Source organism: Centroberyx gerrardi, chromosome 9, assembly GCF_048128805.1.
Source record: "Centroberyx gerrardi isolate f3 chromosome 9, fCenGer3.hap1.cur.20231027, whole genome shotgun sequence".
NCBI lineage: Eukaryota > Metazoa > Chordata > Actinopteri > Beryciformes > Berycidae > Centroberyx > Centroberyx gerrardi.
The window spans coordinates 9,413,391-9,440,780 of NC_136005.1; the positions used below are offsets into that span (position 1 = coordinate 9,413,391).

General features: G+C 44.4%; 1 protein-coding gene across 4 annotated transcripts; it reads left to right on the forward strand.

Annotated features, from left to right (window-relative positions):
* Positions 1 to 27,347, forward strand: rxrgb (retinoid X receptor, gamma b). 4 transcript variants are annotated; one of them, XM_071917585.2, is made up of 11 exons: positions 1 to 112; positions 6,500 to 6,962; positions 17,107 to 17,342; positions 21,238 to 21,382; positions 21,713 to 21,892; positions 22,147 to 22,307; positions 23,687 to 23,816; positions 24,522 to 24,654; positions 25,041 to 25,132; positions 25,537 to 25,642; positions 26,823 to 27,347. In XM_071917585.2, exons 2-11 carry the CDS (start codon positions 6,896 to 6,898, stop codon positions 26,968 to 26,970), a joined length of 1,398 nt encoding a protein of 465 aa, XP_071773686.1. In that variant the 5' UTR covers positions 1 to 112; positions 6,500 to 6,895; the 3' UTR covers positions 26,971 to 27,347. The 4 variants fall into 4 exon arrangements, with proteins under 4 accessions (XP_071773686.1, XP_071773687.1, XP_071773688.1 ...); XM_071917586.2 differs by having other exon boundaries at positions 20 to 112; positions 6,517 to 6,962; XM_071917587.2 differs by lacking the exon at positions 6,500 to 6,962 and having other exon boundaries at positions 20 to 112.
* Positions 27,348 to 27,390: the final 43 nt, after the last annotated feature.

The following is a 27,390-nucleotide window of genomic DNA, read 5'->3' on the forward strand; positions in this document are numbered from 1 at the left end:
GTTCAGTCGGGCTGGGAGAGGAATGCGCTGGGATGCAGAGCAGCACTGACTGTAGGAAAACGACGCAACAACTCACACAGTATGGACAGTAATGATCCGTATTTACACCTAAGTAAGTACGCCTTAACGATTTATTTACCCCGCAGTCTGGCTGGTCTGTGCCTCGTGACGCCGTTGCATATGATTTTGCTGTGATTTAGAGGAGAGTGCGTTTGTTTCATGGCGTCTTTCTCCAAACAGTCAGCGAGCTGTGCGCGAAAGCGTCCGCGGACTTTAACCACCGACACGAATCCTGCTTATGTTATCCTCTTAGTTAACATTTCGTTTTGCAGTTGTGCTTATTGACGTGAAAGCCGCGGCCAATGCAAAAGTCAGGTGATCGCGGTTGTGCCGTTCAGGCAAGGTCAGAGGTTGGCACTTTAATTGCGCTTATGTAATTTATGGCGCTCGTCGCGCGTCTCTTGCTAAACTGTTTGAGACAGAAACACAATTTATTGGTCTGGAATGGTCGCCAGATCCAGAAAGATAGGCCTGTAAACTGTTCGAGTGGTGGATTTCTATCTGATTAACAAACTTAGCGTGTGGAAAAACGGCAGCATGTAAGACGCGCCCTGGTCAACGCTGTCCCATTCCGGTGAATGGTTTTGACAGCACGCTGTGATTTTTCTCCGAAAGTAAAAGCTTGACTCTAGTCTGACTCTGTGACTTTGCACTTGAACCAGCTTCGGGCTAAGCTCTTTTTTCCAGATCTAGATCTTTTGTGTTATAACCGACAGAGAAAAGGAAATGGGACGCGCATGAATCTGTTACCATTGTGCAGTTTGCAACATGTGGAATACATACATACCGCACATACAGTATGGTGAATAGGCTTTTTAGGCCTGTCTTTTTGTAAACCTTTGTTACACAGAATCTGTGGAGTGAAGTTGGAGCCTGAGGCTTTTTTGAGCGTCACTGAGTCACACACTATATGCATCATTTATCATGTGATGTTTTTTCTTCCCCTGAATGATACATTCATTGTCAAACCACTGCAGCAGAAATATGGCATGAGCTTCTAAACCACTGTCTTTTGTGGGGGGGATATAAAAGATAACAGTCTAGCATTAAGAGGAAACAAACGAACAGAAAGACTCTTTGAAGACAAGATTGTGCTGCCTGTTGTGTTATCACAGATATCTCGGCACCGTTTGGAGGGTCTGAAAATTGTTTCCATAATGAATGTGTCTCCCAAGGGAATGGGAGAGACATCTGGATGGGAGAGCATGTGGAGGGAAGCAGAGTGCATGAGCGACAGAGCATTCCCCCTGGGCTGTGGAGTCTCTCTCCCTCTGTCTGTGTCAAAACATATATGAACTTCAGGCCAACTGTAACACAGTGGTGTCACATAGGAGGATAGTTAGATCGATATATTGGTTCGCCGATATATCGAGCTGATATTAACCATTTATTAAGTATCGGATATCAGCCAGTCATGTTGTCCGCTGCTGATATGATGGAGTTTGCTCCTTGGTCACAGCTACATAAAAACTGCCTGTAAAAGCTGAGTTTACCCTATCATGGAATAGGCAGTGTGGGTCATCCTGCCTTAAGGGGCTGCTAATTAGTTTGGGTTTCAAGGGAGAGTTTTACTGTCCCATGATGGTCTGAATGGTGTTTCAGGGCTTTTCCTCCCTGCAAAGACTAGACATCTGGGGGAAAAACTGTATATTTGTAATTTTTTGGCATGAAAATGATCAAATTTGAAGAAAATATTGGCTTGCAGTCTAAATATCAGTCAGAAACAATATCAGTTGAACCCTAGATGAGGAGAATAGTCCTTATCTTTTAGTGCACTTATATCACGAAAGGTGTTGGTAAGGCCGTTGAACTGTTCATATACAAAAGCCCCAACACTTAGAAGATGACTCCAGGAAGAGACTGTCCTCTTTTTGTTTATGTCAGGCCTACAGCCACGACTTATTATGTGGTTTAGCATCAACAAGCTGTACACTGTGACGTGTATGAAAACATGGCCATAAAACATTGTCATTTTTTGAATGCGGATGATCATTTCAAAAATGAGTTTGCTCCCTTTGGAATCTGTCATGAGTGCGCAGCCAAGGCAGAGCGGTGTGAAGTCAAACAGCACCCAGGCAAAGAAAGACGTCTGGTGATCATGTGTGGATTGTTTCACGATCCACTCGCTCACGAACGCTCTTTCCATGACCCACTCAGCTTTTCCCGGTCATGTTATGTTTCAGCATGTTTGATGCAGGCCTGCTCCGGGCTTTCAGTAGAATCAGCATTTTTCCCTCTCAGCGTTTCTGCATTTTTTCTTTTTCCGTCAGTGGAAGTGATCGTAGACATGCTGACGATCGCCCACTCGCTGCTTTTTAGAGAAGGAAAAAAAAAAAAAAAAAAGGAGAAGGAACTAACTTAGCTCGCAGATCTGGGAAGTCATGGTAGAAAGAAGAGGGAGATGGAAAGTGGATGGAGAAAAATAAAGGAGGGGGGAAGGAGGAGGAGGGGGGGGGGGGTGGAGAGAGCGGGGTCATCCTAGTTGATGGTAGCACTGTGAACTCTCATCACTTGCCAGGGGTCAATGATCCTCCTGCTTTCTGTTTTAGGAACTGTGTCCACCTCCCAGTACACACACACACACACACACACACACACACTCGCACACGCGCACACACACACACGCACACAGAGGCAGAGAGAGAGACAGACACACCCAGTCACACTTATACCCTAACCCCATAGTTGCAAATAGATGGTCTTCCTATGTAATGCATAGCTTATTGGAAAGCATAATGTGACCGCGATATCATGTGACTTAAAGAATGTGGGTGGGACTATTTGAGCTGACTGTGAAACCCAGGCGGTATTAAACCTGCTCTCCAGCCGCCGCTCCCTCTGCAGAGCATTCCCCACCCACTCCTGCAGAGTTAAGTAAACTATACAGGTAGAAGGTGCGGCGCGCAATTGGTATTTGCTTAAGGATTCTATAGCTTGAGACCCGCAGTGCTTCAGTGCTGCCACGTGCATAAGCACACAATACACACAATAGGTTTATTCTTAGGCCCCTTTGATGGAGTGTGTGTATTTATGTGTCAGCGTATACTTGAAGTAGTGTGTGTCAGTTGGTGTGTGTGTGTGTGTGTGTGTGGGTGCATGTGCTAATTGCGAGAACAGGATGAGGGGAAAAGAAGGGGCGTAAGGAGGCCATTCTCTGGGCTAATTGTCAGTAATTAGTCATTAGCGAAGAAGGTCAAAGCCTTGATTTAATTCCAGCTTTAATCAAGCAGAGAACCTTGAAAGGCCCAAGGGCTGCTATCGTGTTTGGGTATGAGATGCACATAGTCCTTGCTTTGCTAATTATGCAATAACAACACACACATGAACACACACTAACTCTCATTTTCCGCGCACTGGACATGCACTTAAGAATGACTTTCCCTCTGATCTTAGCTATCTATCTATTTCAGTGTTTCCTCTATATTAATTCAGCAATGGTGAGCCATCACAGCAAAATACTAGAGAATACGTGGAATAAAAAAAGCTGCAGCATTTCAAATTTCCCATCAAACACAAATGTAAATGTATGGAGTTGCCACGTTCATCATAACAGTGTATCCCAATGCAAACAGCTTTAATGCTACAACCAGCACTAGCACCTAGACTGGAACCAAAACAGTTGTAGATGTGGAAGCAAAACCAAAACAAGTAAACAGTAAACATGTCGTCCCCACAAATGATGCAGAGTTGCAGTGGGGCAATAAGTAGAAGATATGTTACCTCATGTTTCTTGATTGTATGCAGCAAGGAAAGGGGCAAGATGAGGAGCTAGTCATAGGCGTTCAAAATATTGTGTGTAACGTACAGACAATTAAACATTATGCTGCCCCGCTTAGGCCAATCAGAGCAACTTTGGAAATGGTAGAATACAGCAATGAGACGCATCCTTCAACTCAGTTTCGCCAAAATGCGATCAGTGGCATCCGAGATATTGTGCGTGACGGACAGACAATTAAACATTATGCTGCCCACCTTAGGCCAGTTAGTGTGATTTTGACGATGCTAGAACAGAGCACGAATGGACAGGTCCTGCCCCCAATTTCATCATGGGGGAAAGTTACTCCCAATCACCACTTCTACAAAATATTATAGGGGAAACAGCAGTAGTTGCTCGTAAAACTCACCTGTCAATATGGTGCTTTTCATTGAAGCTAGCAGTTTAATACACCACAAGCGTACGATTTAATGAGGTTCAATAATATCCCCCCCGGGTCAATAACAAAGCAATCTAAACACCTGCTTAGAAAGTTTACCCAGGGAGCCCATTAATGCAATGCATAGATATGGGGTTGATGAAGGGACATTTATGGCTCAATAGAGGACTCGGTTTGGCCAAGCAGAGTTCTTCATGGTTGCACTCTCTGAGCCCCACAGGAACACAAATGGCAGCAACAGGTAACAGCCAAGTTCATTAGGTCTCATTAAATCTCCCCTCTCTATCGACAAGAACATGCTGTAAGCCTCGCTTGGCTATTTTGAGTGCTGTGAGTGCCGCTTTCAGAATGCTAGCCCCGTCTCACACCGACAAATAAGCGCGTACCCATTAACACACTAATGCACACACTACTTTTTTCTGCTGTGTTTTTCTTTCATTTCTGTTTTTTGAACACCCTTTTCTCTCCTTTTCCTTGCAAATGCCCAGCAGACGAAAGATGTCACATGCCTCAGTCTTCCTTCCTGTCAATATTATAGTCCTTTCTTACAAAAAAAGCCCATGTCCAGCAGACAATCACTGCTAACAGGAAGGGGAGAGGAGAAAAAGAGAAAACTGCCTCCTCCTTAGATCAGTTTGAAACAACATTTAGTGGGTCAAGTGATTGATTTATCTGTGTATCTCATTCTAGCCTTTTAAAAAGATGTATAGTTTGTAGATACAAGTACGTACCTGCTGATATATGGATTACAAAATGGGGAATTGATTCAAAATAGATGAAACATTTAAAGGTGTACAGTGAATTTAAAGTTTCCCATAATTCCACTCCCACTTTGTGCTACAGGTATGTAGCTCAATGTTCACAGTGTATGGTACATCTATGAATGCTAATTATGGCTGTCAGGGTTAATTTGATGTGTTTTATGTGGGCCATGACATACTATTATAACACGGCATGAATTTAAGAAGGACTGTATTATTTTAGCTTCTCTCTGTGGGATTTGTTGGGTCTGAAAGAGTAGCAAGTGTCTCTTATCCTCTCCTGTCTTTTCCTCTCCTTGTGTTGGACTGCTGGGTTTCTTGCCAGGTTACTGCCACTGAAGGGATCTGGTTACTGATGGCTATCCTTCAAGCACTGTATAGACATGTGATACAGCTACTTGCAGGTGCACAGCACCAGAAACTCTGTAGAGTCATGTGTGTAAAATAGATATACACGTACTGCTGAAGGCTTCTTAAGTTTTAGAGCCATCTTTCAGTGCACACTTGATTGATTGTCTTGTTTTCAAATCTAAACTGGCTGAACATTTGATGTGTGTGGTAGGATCAAATTATGCTCACGTTTCTTATAATAACCATATGCATAGCGCGATTCATATATATTAATATATATCGATGTGACAAACTGCCACAGCCAAGAATGCATTCTGCCTCAGCCATTGTTTTATCAGCTTTACTAACTCTTGCCCTGATTTTGCGTGTTGTTTGTTTCACCAGAGCCATTTATTATTACGAAAGACTGGACTGGTAGTTGCAAACTGTTAATAAGGGTCATTGACTCAGAGTAAATGCACCCCTGGGTCTTGTAGTTTATTTTGTTTCCCTGACAGTTTGTCATGTATTGTTCCTCACTGCCTTTAGAGTATATTTTTGGCCTGTGTTTGGCTCTGGTCTTGCTTTGCTGTATGTTTGCTTGACCATCCCAGTGTATTGAAAAAGACAGTCCCTGACTTCCTGGAATGCTATACTTGTTAAACACACACACAAACACACTGACAATGTGCTGCACTGTTTTTCGCTTAAAGGCACAAAGTGACATACACACAGAGGCAACGCTCATTATGCCACTGTAGTGCTAAAAGGCATGGATGCTGGCCCAATTACTTCGGCGCATCATGGGGAATTACAGATGTTTTGAAGGAGATAGAATAGAGGAGAGAATTCTTATTTAGCCTCTGGCCAGTCCTTGTCACCTCCTTATCTTGTAAAGCACTCGCATCCGGGTTTATACAGCCTACATATTAGACAGAGAGTTGGCGACCAATATTCAGAATATGCGTACAATATAGGGACATCTTTGAAAAAACAGCATTATCGCGTATAACCTCCATAGATTACAGCAAAATCACTGTCTTCGTCTTCCCATGCTCTCCAGTCTTGAACCCTTTTAAGAGTGAGTAATTGGAAACTGCTGGTTTTACTGTACTCTTAAGTGTCATCCCCCTCTTACCCCCCTCTCCTCCCCATCTCCCTCCCCCACCCCACCCCCCCATCCTAAACACTCAGCTCTGCCACCACAACAGGTGTCTCTGTACAGATAGTTTTACCAACACCCAGAGGGAGAGACAGCGACAGAGAGAGAGAGGAGGCGAGTGGGCGGTAGAGGAGCTGATCTGTGCGGCAGTCAGGCAGCAAACAGTTCCTGTGGGATTGATCTCCGGGGAAGGATAATCTGGGTAATCCCATAAACGACGCGAGTGGAATCCGCCTCTCTCCCTCCTCCCCCGTCGCTCCTTCCCTCCCCCGCTCTATCCTGCCTGGTTGGAATAGTGGTTGGCGGCGGAGGTCCGGTGTATCCGCCCGGCGCGTCGTTTCAGTTTGTCACCGGGCCAAGGCGAGAGAGGCCGTCTCCCGGTCCTGACTGATTGGCACCCTACTGGCGCCCCACTTGCACCACAAGGCATGTGGCACCCCGTGGCATCACCTGCAACTGGAGGCAGTCCTGGGAGGGAGTCGGGTTATGGCCACTGTGAGTAGCCAGGTTTTGTCTTGTCTGTCTGTGTGTGTGTGTGTGTGTGTGTGTGTGTGTCTGTTCTCGTCTGCCACAAACCGCTGCGAATCACAGACGCAGATTGGGATCAGTCCGGACAGCTGAAGGGATTGTATGTTGTGGAAGACGGTGACTGTCCGCACCGCTGTCGCACCGTGACTTTCCACACAGGAGAAACTCAACACTGACAGCAAGAGCTGTGCAGATGCATTTCTGTAATGTCTCTAATCCCTGTACACTCTTTCAACAAGTTATTTTCAATTTCTTTCTCTCAGGGGGAAAAACCTTTAAATTGCAAAGCGAGTTCATCTGCATCTGTGGAACTGGTTTCTGTTAGAATCCTCCATATGGATGATGGATAAATTCACTGTTTAAACTTCATTGTTATTGATTTCTTAAGGTCTTTTTATGGATTTGTTTTTTTTTATTTTGGTAGAGATTGTTTCCTCCCCAGATTTCATGAACTTATTGACCCCTAACAGCTCTGCTGCTGCTTTTAAAATCACTGGACCCATCTAATCAGGTCTGACAGGTACAAGGCATTGCCCCTGCATGTTAAAATCGATAGCCGGTGACTCACTGAGGTCTCAGATGTGGTCAGAGAGGTGATGCTATTCATCTGAAGCACTCTCCATCTCTCGTCCTCTCTTCCCTCTGTCTGTCTTTATCTATCTCTCAACACTTGTCCCTTCCTATTACCCCCCCATCCCGCTTTCTCTCTCTCTGTTTGTGCCTGCTGTCTGTCACTCTGCATCCCTCCATCAACCCTCTCTGTGCTGAGTTTTTTTCCCTTCCTGTTTGGAGATGTGTGGGAGGTGTTGATGTGAGCCCACTTACACACAGACTGTAGTTAACCTATTATCTGTCCCCACTGTCCATGTGTGTGTGTGTGTGTGTGTGTGTGTGTTTATTTGTTTGTGTGTGCATGCCTGAGTGTGTGTGTGTGTGTGTGTGTGTGTGTGCATGCCTGAGTGTGTGTGTGTGAGTACAACGTGTAGAGAGTGGACCACTCATTCTTTTCTCTAGTGTCCTTGAGCAAAGCATGTGACAGCCGCCTGTTCAAAACAACTGACAATTCCTCATCACTGAAGATCATTCAGAGATGCTCAGTGGGTTTTGCAGGCCAGGGTTGAGGTGAAGATTGAGGATGGAAACAAAATCAAAAAAGCATCTCCCAGCCTCTGGTTTAGACCTTGGTTCACAATACTGTAGAGTACCTCAACCTCCGTGTTAATCCACGTCTCTTGCCGTACGTCCATGCTGGGAAATCTGTATTTTCTGTTCTGTTCTCTCCATTCAGGGCACAGCGGCACTTTTGACACAGCTGCGATTAAATCCATAATACTCGGAACTAATGCTGATGGAAAAATGTGAAGCATACTTTTTAAGCCCCTGTTGAATAATAAGAGTATATGGTAAAAAGAAAAAAAAAAATCACAACTGGACAATGGATGTATTTGCTACCTCTCTCATTTTCTCTTAATCCTCTTTTGAACCTCTGCTATCTCCATCTTGGTCTTTCTCACTGTTTCCATTCATCTTCACCCACTCCAGGAGAAATCATTTTCATCATATGTGAGGTTATTATTGAGCGGGTTTACGTTTTTTTTCAGCTGCCAGGTTACTTAAGACTAGACTCGCGTCACTGTAACTAACAGGCTGTGTGGTCTGGCTGCCTTGCTAGGATCTGTTCACAGGTCCCGGGGTCAGGTCGTCCTGGTCAGACTCACTGGGTCACCAGCACAGGATGGATGGACTGGTGTGTGTGTGTATTTTGTGTATATGTGCGTGTGTGTGTTTCCTGTGCAGCAGTGGCACAGGAATGTGTCGTCACATGCCCACCCCCTTGTGTACCAGCAGGCTCTCCGTACCCGGAACAGCGACAGACTACTTCTAGGAACTAGCGGGGGTTACCTCATCAGACAGGGCCACAAGGGGAGGAGGAGGAGGGGAAGGGGGGGGGGTTACTTTGGTTTGCATTGGGCCTGTCAGTCCCCCTCCTGCTGTTTGTTTGTTTTTCCAGAATTGCTTGGTCAGCCTGTTCTGTCTGTGTGAGCGGAATCGCTTGCTTGGGTCTGGCTGGAGCGGTTGTTGTTTGAGTTGAAAACTTTATCGCTCGAAAAACAGTCTTTATCTCTTGTCTGTCTCAGCGCCGGGCCGCTCATCGATCCTCCGCTTCTGGGTAAAAAATCTTCCACGGACAAGTCTGTGTTTGTTTGTGGACGCAAGGACACGGCGGCGTCGGCCTACATATGGAAATGCAGTATGTCACTGGGTTGTCAGAGGGTTGACCGAGGTTACCTTTTCTTGTCTCAAAGTCACGTTAAGGAAATAAATCTTGTGACCGAAAGAGAGAGAGAGAGAGAGAGAGAGAAAGAGAGAGAGGGAAAAGGGGGGTGCGGAGGCCCCCCTTTTTGCCCCTTTTCCCTTGGTTTCTCTTCAGGGGAAGTGTGCGAGTTTACTACAGGACAGAATTTAGGGTCAGTGAGGTTCACGCGCTCAAACCCTTGTGTTGTGACAGCCACAGGGCTTTATGGGAGAAACATCTTCCTATTTCCTCATGTTTTCAACAAGAGAAGAATGCTACACAAGTGCTGTTCCTGTAGCAAACGGTTTTGTTCCTCAGTTTCTGTCGTTTCACTCCAAAAAGGCAGTCACAAATTGGAACGCCTGCCCTTGAAGCGTCCTAAAAAAAAAAACTTTAACAGCTTTAGATAGTTTGCTGTTTATGTCACAGTAGAGAATATCTTAATTTCTCTCTCCCAGATATCCTTCTCTATCTCTTCAATCATGGCTGAGATATACAGAACAACAAGGGCTTTTCTCAATTTATGATCTAATGTTCTCAGTCAGCCGGAGAGATTAGGAGTGTGTGGTGGGATCATGTGAGTGTAGGGGAGGGAAGCTATGTTGGAGTGGGACAATTGCCCTCCCCCTTCTATCCATCCGTCCATCCATAACCCCCCCCCCCCCCCCCACCCCTCTTCCTCCCTGGCTCTGTCCCTCTCTCCCTCCCCTCCTCCTCGGCCTCCCACCTTCTTGACAGCTGGCCTGCCGGGCTGCAGATACTTACCCGGGGATAAGAGGATTTACTGACACAATTGATCAGACATCAACCTCATTTAGCAAAGAAATGAATGTTTTAAGGGTGGCGATTTTGTGTGAGTGTGTAGATGACTTCGTGTGCTTTGCTTTTTTCTATCCGAGGGACGGCGAATGTGTGTCTGTACAGCGTATGTTTGGATGTGTGTATGTGGGAGTGTGTGTGTCAGAGGGCGGCTCGCGGCCAGCGCTAGTGAGTTGGTTTGGCAGTGAAGAGATTTCTTAATTACATGTCCACTGTATCTAATGAGCTCCACAGGCTGTCCCTCTGATTGCTTTAGGATGCGTTCTGCTCTCTGTCACTTGGTCACAGCGCTGCCAGCCACATACACACACACACACACACATGCACTTGAGAGCACGCAAACACACACATACACTAACCAAAACAGACGAATGCAAACACGCACATGAACACGTATGGGCAGATCGATGCACACGCTGGGGATTTGCCTCCTCCTTGGTAGGGGCTAATCTGATAGATATTGAGGCTTGTGTCGTTGGGCAGCAGATCTACTGCTCCCCCGCTGCCCACGCCCCCCTACACACGCTAAGTCTGCTCTCCAGACAGGAGATATTATTAGTTAGTGGGCCATGGGCTTATTGAATTACCACACAGTGGAGCACTCCATCCAGCCACAACCTGGTAATTAACAGTAAGGGATTTAAAGGGTTTGTGGTTGATGCTGTGTTTTTTTAAACCATTGGTCACGGATCGATAGGATACGTTCGTGTCTACAAACTTTGTCTGTTCCGTGCTGTGAGGGTTAGTTATTAAGTAGTGGTAAGCTTACTTAAGTGATCATCTAATCATTTCTACATAGCTGTTTTCATGCCGTGGTCTTGGTCGTCCACATACAGGAAGACAAGTTCATCTTAAGTCATTGTGATTTCACAATGAATGGCTTTGAGCATTATGTTTTGCACAGCTGCAACCAACATGTCTGCTGCTTTCAATGCACACAGCTAGAGAATGTTGACTGTATATATAAAGAGCGATATGTATAGTCTATTGTCCACAGTATGTCTTGCACTACCCCTTTACTCTATATGTAGCGCCCTTATGTCCTTGTACCATGTGTGTTAGTGTATACTGTGGAAGTCTTCAGCTGTCATTCTGTCACCAAGACAAATTACTGTACATTTCTTATATTCGGTGGTTAAAGTGATTCATATTAAATCTTAATGTCCTACTATCTAATGACATTATTTTAGACTCTCATAAAGTTTGTCCTTTTTAGCAATGCAGCGTTTTCTGGGAATGATCGGTGCAACTCTGGGCTACAGGAGCTCTTTTGAACTTGGTTCAGGAGTTTGGCAACAGCCGACCTTTGATTTGCGACGCCAGGGGTCAAAGGTCTCCTGCTCCGCTCTGTCTGTTTGTTTTCTCTCAAATAGAAGGTTGCAGTGCTGCCGTACAGTAAAGGTCGGCCTCAAACAAAGACTTACAGGAGACGCTGGAAACATGGGCCAAGGTTGGAAAGGCTGCATAATCTTCAAGTTTATTATGATGGGTTTATTAGGCCATCTGTAGAGGCCCTCTTCAGTGCTTGAGATTGTGTTTTGCTCTCTTCGCTCTTGAGGCTCTGCTGTGAAACGTGAGTGTCAGCACACAGTCACATACATTCCAGAGCCTTCTTTGTATAGGGGTGATTTACATAGAATGGAGGTGGAACAGCCAGTGGAGGTGGGTCATTCAAGGATAGCCCCCTTGAGCCGATTTATGCTTCCTCCCGTGAACATGTTGGCTTCCTTCCACACACACACTCCCTTCGCAAAGCATGCTCACCTCGCCGGCCGTTCCCTTTTAGGAATCCCACCAGCTGACTGTACGTGTGCTTTTGTGCTCCTCTCTGCACTGCAGCCATGAAGACTTTCAGTTCTGGACAAAATGTAGTAATGTGCACTTCTCCCCATAGTGAATTTATGTGGTGTTGACTAAAACATGTAGGGTTACGTTTATACCGTTACAGGACGTTTTGACATCACTGGGTCTTCGTCAGGGCCAAGATCCAGTGGGGTTCGAACTGTTGCCCTACTTGTTACTAGCAACATGAAATAAATTTACTATTCGGAGCGATGCACCAGGGAGCAGATTCTGAACTTTTGTCCAGCTCTTTATCCAGCACCTGCACATTTTGGATATGTGCACATTACTGATTTTAAACAGTGATTTTCAGTTCTGGCCGGGGCCATCGCTGTGCTTGTCCGTCTTGATTTCCAGCCTATGAGAAACTGTGGACACATTGTTGTACAAAAGGCAAGAGTCCAGGCTCCCAGTAGTGAGTTTAATTTTCATCGTCGAGAGCAACACTTTGACCATACTGGGTCTTTGTCAGAGGTCGAACTGTCGTCCTACGTGTTATAGACCCGCGGTTCTCAACCTTTTTAGCTCCTGACCCATTAAAAAGAAGCGATGTCTACTTGTAACCCCCCCTTTAAAGAATGATTTTCCCTTTTGGGGTTGTTTCATTTGATTCATTATCAAAGGAGGCCTATAGACTGAAAACTATTCAGTAATCCACAAGGGAAAAAGCAAAACTTTGAGAAAAATCTGAAAAAATAGACATGATAATAAATTTCTATTCTAGAAATATACTTTTTTCCTATCCTATAAATCATCTCGCAACCCCCCAAAACTATCCTCCGACCCCTGAGGTTAAGAACCACTGTTATAGACAATGTAAAATAAATTGACCCTTCATAGCGATACATCAACATGCAAATTTTGTTCAAGTTGCCGCCTGTGTACCCAGCCACTCTGTAGCCTCGGTCAACATATTGACATACTGCATTTCCAGCTGCTCTGCCCCTTTTTTCAGATGTGTGTGTGTACCAGCCCACACCAGCTTCATCTTCTCATCTTTTCTTCTGGCCCGGCGCTTCGGGATACTTGTTGGTCTTGATCTCAGAGAGAGAATGCTGGCACATTGTTGGCCGCAGGGACTTCGGCCCCGTTACTATATCTCCTACTCAGCACCTCTAGAATAGAATAGATCTTTACTAGCCCCGAGGGGAATTTGTCATGCTCATAAAAAGAGGGGTCAGTGCACAAAATCAGACACAGTACATGCCGTACCGTGCTCGTCCATTACATAAGCTCGCTCATTAGATAAATCTGCAGTCCAAAAAGTCGAGCATGTGCTCCCATCATGGTAGCAGTGAGATCTAGGTGAAGATCTAGGTAGTAGTATTACTTTAGTGGTCCCACAGTGGGAAATTAGTCTATCACAGACCATAAAAAACATTAAATAATAAACATACAAAGTGCCTCAGCTCTTTTGGTGTATTTCACTGCAGTAAATCCAGTCAGCTCTTTGGGAGAGAGAGGGAGGCCCCAATACATATTTGCCTGCCAGGGATTGCTCATGGAGGGCTGCAGAACGAGGGGGAGTGAGAAAGGGGGCGGAGGCTGTAGTCTTCATGCTAAACAGGAAGTTGCACAACATCTGTTCCCTGGCATACAGAGAGGGAGTGAATGGCCAGCTGTGTATTAGTGTGTGTGTGTGTTAGTGTAAAAAAAACGCTATGTCCAGGCAGACGATGTGACATTCCTCTCTATTTCCCAATTTCTTGAAATCATAATAGGGCAATATTTTATTTTAAGGCCTGTAGTTGTGTCATAACTCTAAAATGTTCCATCTTCATTCCGACCCAGAGTTTCTCCTCCTCACATCCAGTGGACAAGAAACTAATGGGGACTTAATCACCATCAAAGGTGAAGGATCAGAGCAACATGTCCAAACTATTTTGAAGTATTTATCAAGCAGTTCTGCTGAGTTTTAAAATGCCTACAAACCAAAATCACTTCAACAGACTTAAGGGGCCAAAACAGTCCAATTAGTATTTGTGAACATAAACAATTATTTCCCAAAGCTAGAAACTAAATAATTAAATCTGCAACGAATTTGCTGTAGCTGCATAATAATCTTACAACGTGGCATTTCCTTCAAATCAAACCAGAAAAATATAATAATAATTGTATTATTATGTTACAAATATAATTAATATTCTTTATACATCACTTTTCAAAACACTGTTACAAAGTGAAGGAGCAAGAAAAACAAAAACATTTAAAATCGACAGCAAAGGCAATGAAAGTAAGGTGAGAAATATAAAATGCAAGGCAAGGAACATAAAAGTAAACTATGAAATGTGTATGTGTATTAAGACAGGTTTTAAAAGATTATGATTGATTGAGTCTCAGGCAGATCTTTCCAAAATCTAGGAGCACTGACGGCAAACGCCCGATCACCTCTTGTATAAATTTAAGGAATAAGGAACTCCCGCTGTGATCCAGCTCAGATCGGGTAAAAAGGTGAGATATAGCTTGGTTCCAGATGCCTTAATTGCCTTAAGTGATCAGTAAAATCTTAAAATCAATTCTGAAATTAACAGGAAGCCAATGTAAAGATGCTCCTATCCCCAGAAAATTACCCTCGGTATTGTCACATTCATCCTTTCCCAGCTTTTCACATTCATTCTCTATGGAGCGGCGCATTAGTGTGACAAACTCATCCCTCTTCTCTGCGGCTATATGGGAAACAACAGTCAGTCTTCACTAATACAGACCGTATTGTCCTGCGGCAAAGCGATCACAAAACTGGTATAAAATCCACTGGTATTTCCACCAAAGATATTTTTGAACAACTTAGAGAATATTTCACTGACAAACCACTGGCATTACTTGTCTCGTGGTTTGCGTATTCACCTCCGGCATTAAGGCTTTTTTCCCAGTGTCTAAGTAATTGCAAACAGGCAAAATGAATGCTTGAAAACCCCAGAACAAATTGATTTAACACTTTAGTTAGTATATATGTAAGAAAAATTATTTTCAGACAACCACAAGGAAAACGAAAACTATAACGACTGGCATGCAATCTCTGCTGGCACTAATCTTTCTCCATACAAAGCTACTGACTACCAGGACAGATAATGTTTGTAGCTGACTGTTCAGGGACTCATATGGGAATATAAGTACTGAAAACTTAAAAGCTAAACCAGGCAAGAATAAAAATACACATGTTTTATTAGTCACAGTGACAGTGGCAAGTGGAGCTGCAGTAGAGAAGAGCGCCGCATCCCCCCTAATTGAGACGACTGATAGATAGATTGAGCTCAATTTGCTCAAATGAATCCTGGTGTCGGGTTCGGACACTTCTCTGCCCTTAGAAGAGATGCATCGAAACCTAAGAGCAAAATACAAACGGTCTCCTAAACAGCAGAGAGCGAGCACTCCAATGTCAAATATTTTGCCTCTCTTGTCCCTTTGGCATCCTTTGGTATAAAGCATCAGAGACCGGCCAGGTTGGTAAACAGGAGCGCGGTGTGTGTGCAGTTTACTGACGTCGCGTCGCGTGATTTCTGAGTATTGAAGCTGAAATCTTTCTAACAGTTGCCGTTAGGAGCTGCCAATGTGCGAAGTTGCCGTTTGCAAGCTTTGAATGTTCTAGCGAAGTATCAGTTTAAGAACGCAGAACATGTCATGCTGAACACCCGGGGTTTGGGTTCAGGAGGAGGATAGAGAGACAGGGAGATGTGGAGAGCACTCCTGTTTGCGTGTCGGTGTGCAGTGGTGCTGCTCCTACAGGTGCTCAACCCCCCACCCCCGAAAACAGGAATGTGACATTTAACTAAGACCAGTGGCGCTGAGCCAAGTGTCACGCAGAGTGTGTGTGTGTGTGTGTGTGTGTGTGTGTGTGTGTGCATTCTCAGTGCATTCAGACCATTCCAAGCACAAAGGGTAATATGGCATGACGCTCTTTATCAGTAACATTTGCTCAAAATCCCCCCGTTTATTCAATTCCTTTGAAACGCTGACGTTGACCCAGAAAGGTATATGGCATCTCTCTGTAGAGGAATAAGTTGTGTAATGTGTGACAGCCTGTGGCTTGTGTGCGTCTTAATTTGAACGTGTGTGTGTGTGTGTGTGTGTGTGTGTGTGTGTGTCCTAGCTGTAATTTGTAGTGATGATGAATGTCCTCACAGCTACGTGCATGAGGTTACACACCACGCCCCGTTACCCTGTTGACTGACAGCTTTCCTAAATAGGTCATCTATGTAAATGCCAACCTGTCAGTTTACATCAATGGATGCAAAGCAAAGTCAGCACTCTGTGACCAAAATCATGCGGGTTTTATTCTGCGTAGGCATATTTACGCCCGGCTGCATAGGGAAATATGGCAGTATTGGTCAACAATAACTCTGGCTTGTTTAATCCTTTCTGAACATCAACTTCAGCCCAGGGGGAAATGACATTTTTACATAGAAATATGTTATTTACTGTGGCTTCCCGATACTTTCTAGGCTTTCAGTTATTAAAGTTACATTTGGTGGTTATCCTCTCAGTTTGAATTGGGTTTGTGTGTATTTTGTCCAGTGGGATATGAAGCAGGATGATGTATTTTTTATGCATTTTCTCAAGACTTTGGTTTGTTTTCATGCTTTTTTCCCCTAACTCTTTTTATTGGGGTTTTTGGTACAAAACAGAAACCATCTCCATAAATGTATATATACAGTATGCACTGTATACACTGCCTGTCAAAAGTTTGGGGACACCTGATTGAATTGAACTATGTTTTTCATTATTTTAAAGGCATTTTGATCTAAAGGCTTATGCTTAAATGCTCGAAATTAGTTTCTTAGACAAATATAAATAGTGAAGTTGATGCCTATGTCTGAATTTCTTTTCAAAGCCTTTGCTTTTCCATCAAGGCAAAGGGCGAATACTTTAAAGAATCTAAAATATATGATAGTTTTGATTTGTTTAACACTTTTTTGGTCACTGCATGATTCCATTTGTGTTACTTCATAGTTTTGATGTCTTTACTATTAGTCTCAAATGTGGAAAAAAGTAAAAATAAAGAAAAATGTGGTGTCCCCAAACTTTTGATGGGCAGTGTACATATGTATATATAAATATTTGAACAATGTATGAATGTTTTCATGCTTTTGTTTCACACCATCAGCCCATGTCTCTCCATTCTCTCTAACCTCTCTCTCCCTTGCTTCTCCCCCACAGACTCCTCAGGACCAATGAGCACGGCCCACACCCACCCCCCTCCCATGGGCGGCATGGTGGGCCACCCGTCGGTCATCAGCACCTCCAGGCCCCTTCCGTCCCCCATGTCCACCTTGGGCTCGCCCATGAACGGCCTGGCCTCGCCCTACTCCGTCATCACCTCGTCCCTGGGCTCGCCCTCCGTATCGCTGCCCTCCACGCCCGGCATGAACTTTGGAGCGCTCAACAGTCCACAGGTGAGAGGAGATGGTGTGCTGTTTTGATGGTCATCAGATAGTTAAAGACACGGTCTGCAAGGCACGTTGGTCTGAGGAGTTCCACTTTAAACTTGAGGTATTTGGCTTAAAGGAAAAATTCCTCCTCGCATACTCCTACACTGTTAGATAGGCTATCATAAATTTGTGATGTGCGATGCATTCCAGGAGTGTTGTGATTTACTTCCTTGGTGTGCCCACCTCCCCTCAACCCGCCTTGTCTACTTCTACTGTAGTTAGTGATGTCTAATGTTTCCCTGACTGCCTTTCGACAACCCCCAGAGAAAAGGGGGTTCTCTGTGTTGTATACATGTAGGCGGAGAGAGCGATGGCGTATTCAGTTTTTCCGGTCCAGAAAAAGTGAGAGTGGAGAGAAAACAATGCTGTGGTGGGCTGTGTCCTGTTCAAATTACAAAAAAAGCCGTCGAAGAGGGTGTCGTATTTCACACGCCACCGACAGCAGATCCACAAAGATGCAAGCTGTGGCTGCAATGCATTCTGGTCTATTGAGGCCACTGTCTGGCCACTGGAGAAATTGGTCTCTCTGCCTCTTCTACGATGGATTTCCCCCTGTGTGATTGTTGAATGTCGGGGCAAAATGGCGGCTCTAGAAAGAATCCTTTGCTCTTTGATTCTAAGGGACTGCGACCAAAACCTGATGTTTGTCGTTGATGTTTTAGATATGAAAATATCTTCATTCTTATTCCACAGGAATAAGAAAAATATACCACCAAACAACAAAATGGCCTCAGAAATGCAACATACATTGTCAATAGCTGTTTTTTTTTAACAGTGTTCAAGTGTTTTATGGTGGATTTTTCCTTTGACCCTTGGACTTTTTCTGTCTTTGTATAGAGTTTGCGTTGGTAATCTCATTTATGATCAGATGCCTTTCAGCCACTCTCATATGTCTAGGCAGACAGTGACCAATGCAGAATATTCAAAACAAGAGCAACATGCATCCACAAGTCAACATCTGCATCAGTGAAGTCGACGCAGAGTTCGTCTGTGTTTTAATTAGAAACATGCCACTCAACACCAGCCTTTTTTTCATCGCTTCCCTCTCTCTTAAGCTTTCAGCCTCAGCAAGAGGAAGCTCATATTCTTTAAAATTTCTACTTTCAATGAGGCCCATCTGTGTTAAACTGTCAACACATGTATTTTGGTTGATCATGTGCCTTTGGTGCTTGGAATCTCCGACCGCAGACGGGAGGCTGAAGGTTAGCCGTATCCAGTGTGTTTGGCCGGCATGCCCTCGCTTTCCTGTCCTCCCCTACCCTCCCCGTGACCTTTAAACTTCTCGCCCTAAAGGTCAGGCCTGAGTGCTATGTTACTGCTCTGTCATGCAAGGGGACTTAAGACGCAGTCCAACTATTAGCCCTTTAATGGATTACTGAGGCACCCGAGTGAGGGAGAGAGAGAGAGACCAACCCCCGTTTTCCCTTAATTTCTTCTCTTTCTCTCGCTCTCACTTCCCCTCTTCCCCCTCTCTCTCTTTCTCCCACTCTTTCTATATCTGTCTCTCTCTCTCTCACTTCCCCTCTTCCCCCCTCTCTCTCTTTCTCCCACTCTTTCTCTATCTGTGTCTCTCTCTTCCTCTGTCACTTTGTGTCTCTCTTGCTCGCTCTTTGTCTGCTTGCTTCTCTCTTTATCGTCCCATCTAGGTTATTATAACAGGGTCATTCACGTGGGTGGGGGGGGGGGGGGGAGTTGCATCTTTTCAGCTGGTGTAAACAATAAATAACCACAAGACTGTCCTTTCTGGCACAATGGACTACAAGAGAGAGAGAGCCAGCGGAGCTGTTTTCTTTGAGTGACCTATTGAATGAAACTACAAACCCCACAAGGCCCAGTGCTTTGATGATATGCCACACACACACACACACACACACACACACACACACACACACACACATATATATTCAGTGCTTCAGAGGCTGGATTAGGGCCAGTGCTGCAGGGCTCAGCAGACAATGATATACATTGCTTCATTGACAGTATGGATCTGTGCCTTGAGGGACAGTCTGGGTTCATCAGATTGCATGGTGTGTGTGTGTGTGTGTGTGTGTGTGTGTGTGTGTGTGCGTGCGCGTGCGACCCTCTTCTCACAGCTAGCCATTCTCTGCCCACAACACAGCAACGACCAAGTCACCATCAGTTCAGTGTGTCATATGGAGCATCTCATACCTTGCTTATGGGTGAATTGAAGTTCATGTGAAAAGCACTGGGCCGACGGCAGCCAAAGTAATTCCAATATCGCTGTTGTCGTGCGAAAACCTCATAACTCCAATTCTGGCGATTTTCATGTTTTTTTTTACTTCAGTGGAAGGACTCCATGCTCCTCTGTGGGTTGAGAAAATTGTACCTTATGAAACCCTCTCAAACCCTATTGGATAAACTCAAACTTGCATGGTGGTCAAGCTGAAAATAAGTCTGTTTTTCTTGGCTCCTGAGAAGTTGACATTTCGGAGATACAAGCTTTCCACCGGACAGCGCCGATATGCATTTGCGGCCCAATACAGGCACGAGTGCAGCTTACTTGTATGATGCAGTAAGTTGTTCATACCATGTGTTGTATAAAGAATATATGAAGCATCAATAATGCATGCACAGTGCTTGTAACCCTCCTCTGTATACAGTATGTTGAGCCGGCATGTATGTCCGAGCAACTGTTACGACACACAAGAGTTGTTGTGAAACATAGGTGTAACGTTAATTATATGTGATAAGTGTGTGGAGGTGCTGATGGGGAATGGCCGCTTACTATTGACTCACCGGCAACCAAGTAGGCAGGGGGCTGAATGCTCATTTAACTGACTGTCTGCCTTGGGGGCATCTAGAGAGAGAGAGAGAGAGAGAGAGAGAGAGAGAGAGAGAGAGAGAACAGAGAACAGAAAGACAGAAAAATAGTTCCTTTTTTCGTGTGCTGTCCCTCCTCTGCTGTAAGGTCAAAGCCATGCAGGCCTAAGTTCAGGCTGCCATTAGAGGATAGTCAGAGCAGAGTGCACATCATAAATAAACGATGAAGAGCCTGAGGTGACTGAGAGAAGGATGTCCTATATGCTACGGTGCATCAAATATATAGGACAGGAGGGCATATGTAGGTCAACATTGTTTTCCCGAGTTGGCACAGACGTTTGCACATAAACAAACAAATTAACAAATACAAACAAACAGAAGTGCATATGCAAGCACAAGTATACATCCAAGCTGGCTGTGTGATCAATGGGAGAGGGCCAAAGGGCAAGAAGATGATAAGACAGTTTCATTTTGAATGTGGGTTGAATCGTTAATGGATGAATGTTTTAATGCTTGTTCAAGAACTCATTTTTGTGCAAACACCACAACTATTTCGTAGCCATTACTCCTACTAAATCAAAATTTGGCAGGGTAGAAAATGAATTGTGGGTCGATAAGAAGTCTCAACATCTCAACATTTCCTTCACTCTCAGATGTGAGACTTCACACACGAGCGCCCTCTGCTGTCTGCAGTGCCGAACTGCACTTTCCGTACACGTGACTCGCCCTGAGCTCCTCTCGTACGCCTCTCCCTGTCAACAAACATTAAAAACCTGCATGACAAGCCTCACACAGAGAAAACACGGCCCCTCCCTCTGGCCAATCATGTGATCGCACCCTGAGACACTTTCACAATAAAGCATGTGGGTGGGGAGAAAAGAGGGGGTGAGCGGAAGATGAAGTGAGAAAATAGAGGAAGGGAGAGAGAGTGAGTCGACTGACTCGCAATTTTTCACTCACCCCCCCCCCCCCCCCCCCTCCTCCTCTCCTCTTCTGTTCCGTTCAACTTTGGCCATCTCAACTTCCTCTCTTTTTTCTCTCCCTCTCTCTTCTTTCCCTTTCCTCCTGTCATCCTCAGATGAACTCAATGAACAGTGTTAGCAGCTCGGAGGACATCAAGCCTCCACCGGGCCTACAGAACCTGGGAAACATCAACTACCAGTGTACCAGCCCCGGGGGGATGTCAAAGCACATCTGCGCCATTTGCGGGGACCGCTCCTCAGGTAAGGGGGGGGGGGGGGCAGCAGCTTCCACCCACATCGGCATCTCAACCACACGATTGCAGGAAAGAAAACTACACCGACAGATTGACTCAAAGCGGTTACCTGCCAGACATTTTGTCAGGTTTGTCAGTTTAATGATGCCAAAACCTTCACTGTTTTGATGTCAAGGTGTTTACAAAGGCCTTTTATCAGTGTGCAGTAGATGCCAACATGCTTTCAATCCTCATTCCAAAGCAATGGTAGGAATCGAATAGCCTGTCATTACAGTAGGAGATTCAGCTATGTTTCTGCCTCAAAGCAGTGCTGATGCTGTGGCCGCTGTTTGCACAGGAAAGCACTATGGCGTCTACAGCTGCGAGGGCTGCAAAGGCTTCTTCAAGAGGACCATCCGCAAAGATCTCACCTACACGTGTCGAGACAGCAAGGAGTGCCTGATTGACAAGCGCCAGCGCAACCGCTGCCAATACTGCCGCTACCAGAAGTGCCTGGCCATGGGCATGAAGAGAGAAGGTGTGTGTGTGTGTGTGTGTGATAATGTGATGCTTATTCGCATATAAGGACATGACTTGTAGGCCTGTGTTGTTTTTTGAGAGTGCATTGTATCTTATTTTTTATTCATCTTATTCTCAAATTGCAGTGTTGTGAGTCTGTTTGCATGCTGTCAAATACAGTGTTTAATGTCAGTGATTTCATGGTGTCACTGGCATCAGGTCCAGGAAGTTCAACATGTGACCTTTGACCTTGCGTTGTTTGCGTGTGTGCAGCGGTGCAGGAAGAGAGGCAGCGTGGGAAGGAGCGGGGGGAGAATGAGGTGGAATCCACCAGCAGTTTCAACGAAGAGATGCCTGTGGACAAGATCCTGGACGCTGAGCTGGCCGTGGAGCCCAAAACAGAGACGTACACCGACGGCAGCCCCGGCAACTCAGTAAGAATCACATGTACAGGCACTGAACCCACTTTTTATTCCCTCGTTAACGATGCGTCTGTTTGAACTTTGCGATTCGTGGGACTAGCAGTGGTTTCCTCTGTTGAGGCAGTTCGAGAAGCACAGGCATTGAGGACGGGCCAGTTGGAACGCTCTCGCTCAAAGGCTGCCGGTCAGCCAGTGACATGTCGGCTGGGCGGAGTTTGCGTCTGTTTTAAAACGGGGCTTTTAAAAGGCCTGAACTGCAAAAACCGTCCAACAACCACAACAAAAACTCGCATGACAGAAGACAAACAATCTGATGAGTAAGCACTCTGAAGTTCAATGGCTAAATAAATCAGAAGAAACATTTAACGTCATGTACATCTCCTTATCTCTTGAGTTGTTAAGATGGCTTTTTTCCCTGGAGTTCATAAGAAAGCCGTGTACTGTAGATGTTCATGATGATTTGGCTGTTTTATTGGGTTGCACAGCATGAAAATTAACCATGAATTCTTAGAAGCTATAGGCTCTGTTGAATTACATTCAGCGGCAGTTACGTTTCGCTTCACATAATGGCATACAGGCCTGTTCACATACTCCCATAGACTTGGGCCTACAGTGAATTTATTCTATGCTCTCTGAGTTGGTTTATTAAATGATTAACTTTGTCATTATTTTAATTTCTCATATCTACATCTACCTGCTGCTTGCAACTCGGCTGAATGTTAACATATTATCATTGATATTATATGGGCAGGAAGGCTCCTCTTCTCACTCGATCTGTTATGTTTATGGGCGGGTTTGTTTTGTAGCTGCCACCGGCTATTTACACACTCGCGTAACTGGGAGGGTAGCATGCGCTGTTGGCCTGTGTTTACATGTGTACTCAGTTGAATAAACCAGCTCTTTGTTACTGTGAGGCTGAGCAGTGAAATGTCATTGGTCCAAAAGAAAATTAATTCAGGAAAGCATCCCCAAAGTCTTTGTGGTTAACAAGCAAACAAGATGAGCAATTTATGTCAAGGCTGTGTTGTTAGAAGCCCAGATATTCTGCTTTTGTTTACCATTCAGTAACAATTTGATTTGAGAATCATGTAAGCACTTTCAAGATCTGACACTGTCTCACGGTCTTATGTTCTCAAGAGAAGAGCAAAGTACAAGTTTGTATTGATGCCTGTAATTAACATTTTCACACAAGCCTTGAGAGTAAATCATTGGTTTACAAGGCGAAGTGGGAGTAACAAGTGATTTGTAACAGCTGAAAAAGGGGCATAACTGTACATCCCCATACCAGACTGTTTTGGGAGAGGTTTAGATATTTGAATGGGTGTCACTGGAGGAGAATTTATTGTTTTTGTCTAAAATAATTGGTATTCCTCCTGCTTCTGTCTCTCCAGACCAACGACCCTGTCACTAACATCTGCCAAGCAGCAGACAAGCAGCTCTTCACCCTGGTGGAGTGGGCCAAGAGGATCCCCCACTTCTCTGAACTCCCCCTAGATGACCAGGTCATCCTACTACGAGCAGGTAGACACACACACACACACACACACACACACACACACACACACATATGCATGCATACATGTAGCAGACATGCATATACATACGCCTAAAAAATTGAAAAAATACACATTCAGCACACATACGCACACGCTGAAGTGCACATGCAGCAGACACACAACACTCCTATAATATCAGACATGCACACACACACACTCACACACACATACACATCCCTACAACATTGAACGGACCTTTCCACAATCCACTGCCCCCACAGCGCCGTCAGTATTTCATTCAGGGTAGTGATTCATTCCCAGGCAGGCCGTCTATTTAAGTCTTTAACATTCGCTCAAGACATTTTCGCCATCTAGTTTAATGGAGCAGTGAAACCAAATATAACCTGCCAGGCTACACCGGACTGTCTGCCAGGTCCCAGCAGCACGGTTCACAGCCGCAGCAGGCCTGACCTCTGCTGGTGAGAGATTTCACACACAGGCCTGAATGAGGAAGTGGAGAAGTCACACAACAGACCTAATGAGACTCATGAAGTCTTTGTAGCATCGTGTAAACACGAAGCGGGGGAAGAGTGACAGATCCCATTTCATCTCCAGAAATATATTGTTATTGTTTACAGAAGCTTTAGAGGAAGGGATAGACAGGAGGAAGGAGAGATCTCAAGTGAATAATAAAATCCCTACTTTTTTGTTGTTTGTTCTTTGCGTCCAGGCTGGAACGAGCTGCTTATCGCCTCCTTCTCACATCGCTCCGTCACGGTAAAAGACGGCATCCTGCTGGCCACCGGCCTCCACGTCCACAGAAGCAGCGCCCACAGTGCCGGAGTCGGCTCCATCTTTGATAGGTAGGTAGTGTGCGGCGATAAAGAAAAAAAAGGTGGCGACGGAGCCGCACTTCCTCTTGCACTGCACAAATTATGCAGGAATCAGAGAGATTTACCTCCCCAAAGTCAAAACCATATGCACATACTTTGAAAACAAATGAAAAACTCCAATAGATTCTAGGAGAACTGCTGCCTCAGTTGCTTTCACTCACACCATTTTGTGGCTTCGATCAAATTGAATGGAATGCTTATCAGGAAGAATGCAGAATAACCACTGAGAAATGGGGGCAGATGGGAAAAGTGACATAAAGTGAAAGCAAAGTTAATTGTCTTTGGTATATCTGATCCACAGTCTGTTCACCTTCAGCGTCATGATTCTGTAATATTACTGTCTCGATCCCCTGCAGAGTGCTGACAGAGTTGGTATCTAAAATGAAAGACATGCAGATGGACAAGACGGAGCTGGGCTGCCTGCGAGCCATCGTCCTCTTCAACCCCGGTCAGTTCTGTATGACCTTTCACCTTTTACCTTTACACAGTGTGCTAGAATCACGGACTATGGCTATATATAGAATACAACACCATCAGTGCATCTCAGATAAGACGTATCGCTGGATTTACATCTACAGTTTAGTTCCTCATCATGGTTGGATGATTCAACCCAGGCGGATTTACATATAGGCCTATTTGGTGTAGATCCTGATGGGTATAATATCATCATGGCTGCCTTGATGTGAAGCCATGTTGTGAAGTTGTCTCTCTTTCTATATTATGGATTTAACTGCTATTTGCCTGCTTGGATATTTTTTTTTAATATAGAGGTAGATGGTATATGGGAGATCAGAAAGGGATTTATTACTGCATGTAGAGTTCTGTCTGACTGTGAATATATGTTTGTTTCAGATGCCAAGGGTCTATCAAACCCACCAGAGGTGGAGGGGCTGAGGGAAAAGGTGTACGCCTCGTTGGAGTCGTACACCAAACAGAAATACCCAGACCAGCCCGGCAGGTAGGCAAGACATTACATTACCATATTGAGATAACACTGCAGTGAAGATTGCAGATAACACAACATCACAGTACAACTCTAGTTAGTTCTCTCACATAACTTAATAACTAAAACACATATACTCAATTACAGTATTGGATTTTAGAGGCTTTTATTGCCCACTGAGGATGATTGCAATTGATTATTCTGTTTGACCACTGGGAGCTAAATAAGATCAAGAGGTACTGGGAAAGAACTTGGCCACACTGTAGATTTACTTCAACTGAAGACACTTACAATGTGATCGATAGCACAATAAAGTATATTATGGTACCTTTTAGAGGATGGAAGGTCACTTGAGTGCTTGTTTAATGAAATAGTAACATTTTTACTGGAGCCTTTTATATTTTAGAGATGTTGAATGATGGACTTCAGGTAATGATTGTTTTCCAACATGGATATATTGCATGTTGCATAGAACTCAAAAAGTGGTAATCCAACAGATACGTGTTGTTTTTTTAGTTTGGCATCTTTGGTGCTAAGCGCTCAGTGCTGTGGTGTTTCTGCACTACACTTCCCAGAGTTCACCTGTCAATGAGACAGTGTGGGTGGGACTGTGACATCTTTTTTTCCCTTGGATTTTCTGTTGATGCAGTTTGAGTTTCTGTAGGTGGCGCTCTTTTCTTTATCTGTTCAGCCATGGTGGCTATCGCTGCTCATGCTAACTACCCAGTTCTTCTTCTGTTTATTCCAAACAAACATGTAAAACGCATCACTTCCTGCATGTCAGAGGATTTTTCCCTGGGAAGACCTACCCGACACCGGGTGTTTAGAACAGCAAATCGTCACTGTTGGGTGAAAACCTTCTAGGCTATTTCCAAAATGTCATGTTTTCAGGAATTAAGAAAAGCAGCCTTGTTTTTCGCTTGACCACTATGCATTTTTGAGTTCATCCAGTGTTTTTTGAAAGGGTTTCATAAGACCCAAAGGTGGTAGAATTTTCTCAACCCATAGAGGAATCATGTAATCCTTGAAGTGAAAACATGAAAATCACCAAAATTGGAGTTAGGAGGTTTCACAGCTTACAAAAGCTTTCATGAACTGACTAAATTGAATCACTATTATGTTACATCGATCAGCGATTTATATGAAAATGTTGCAGATTATTACTTTAAACTCCCTTTCCTTCTGTCTTCTGCAGGTTTGCCAAGCTGCTGCTCCGCCTGCCCGCCCTGCGCTCCATCGGCCTCAAGTGTCTGGAGCATCTGTTCTTCTTCAAGCTGATCGGGGACACGCCCATCGACACCTTCCTGATGGAGATGCTGGAGGCGCCGCACCAGATCACATGACACCTGTCCCCCTTTCTCTCTGTATATACTCCCACAATGTCAGTGATATGAAGATGGAAAAAAAAAGACTTGATTCAAGTTGTAAAACAGCATATTTTGTACCAAGCACAAATGATTATTAAAAGTGAAAGAAAAATTGTATTTTGGGGGATTCGGGGAGGGTTCAGACGCGGGAGGGAGGATGGAGGTGATGTACACTTTCAAAATGAATTCTAATAGAATTGTTAACAGATTTCTTTTGTAAATAGATAATTTCAGGTATCCGTTTTAAAAGCAGCCCAATGCAATATGAAATAAATCATATTTTATTCAAAGAGGAATTGTATAAAAAAACAGAAACCATCCCTACATTTCTAAAATACATTTTAGAATTCTTACAGAATAAAATTATTTAAAATGAATATGACGTGTTGTTTGTGT

Coding starts and splice junctions, on each gene's coding strand:
- rxrgb (XM_071917585.2), top strand. CDS start 6,896: ATGTGGCACCCCGTGGCATCACCTGCAACTGGAGGCAGTCCTGGGAGG. Junction 17,343..21,237: donor GAGCGCTCAACAGTCCACAG/GTGAGAGGAGAT, acceptor TGTCATCCTCAG/ATGAACTCAATGAACAGTGT. Junction 24,655..25,040: donor GTCGGCTCCATCTTTGATAG/GTAGGTAGTGTG, acceptor GATCCCCTGCAG/AGTGCTGACAGAGTTGGTAT.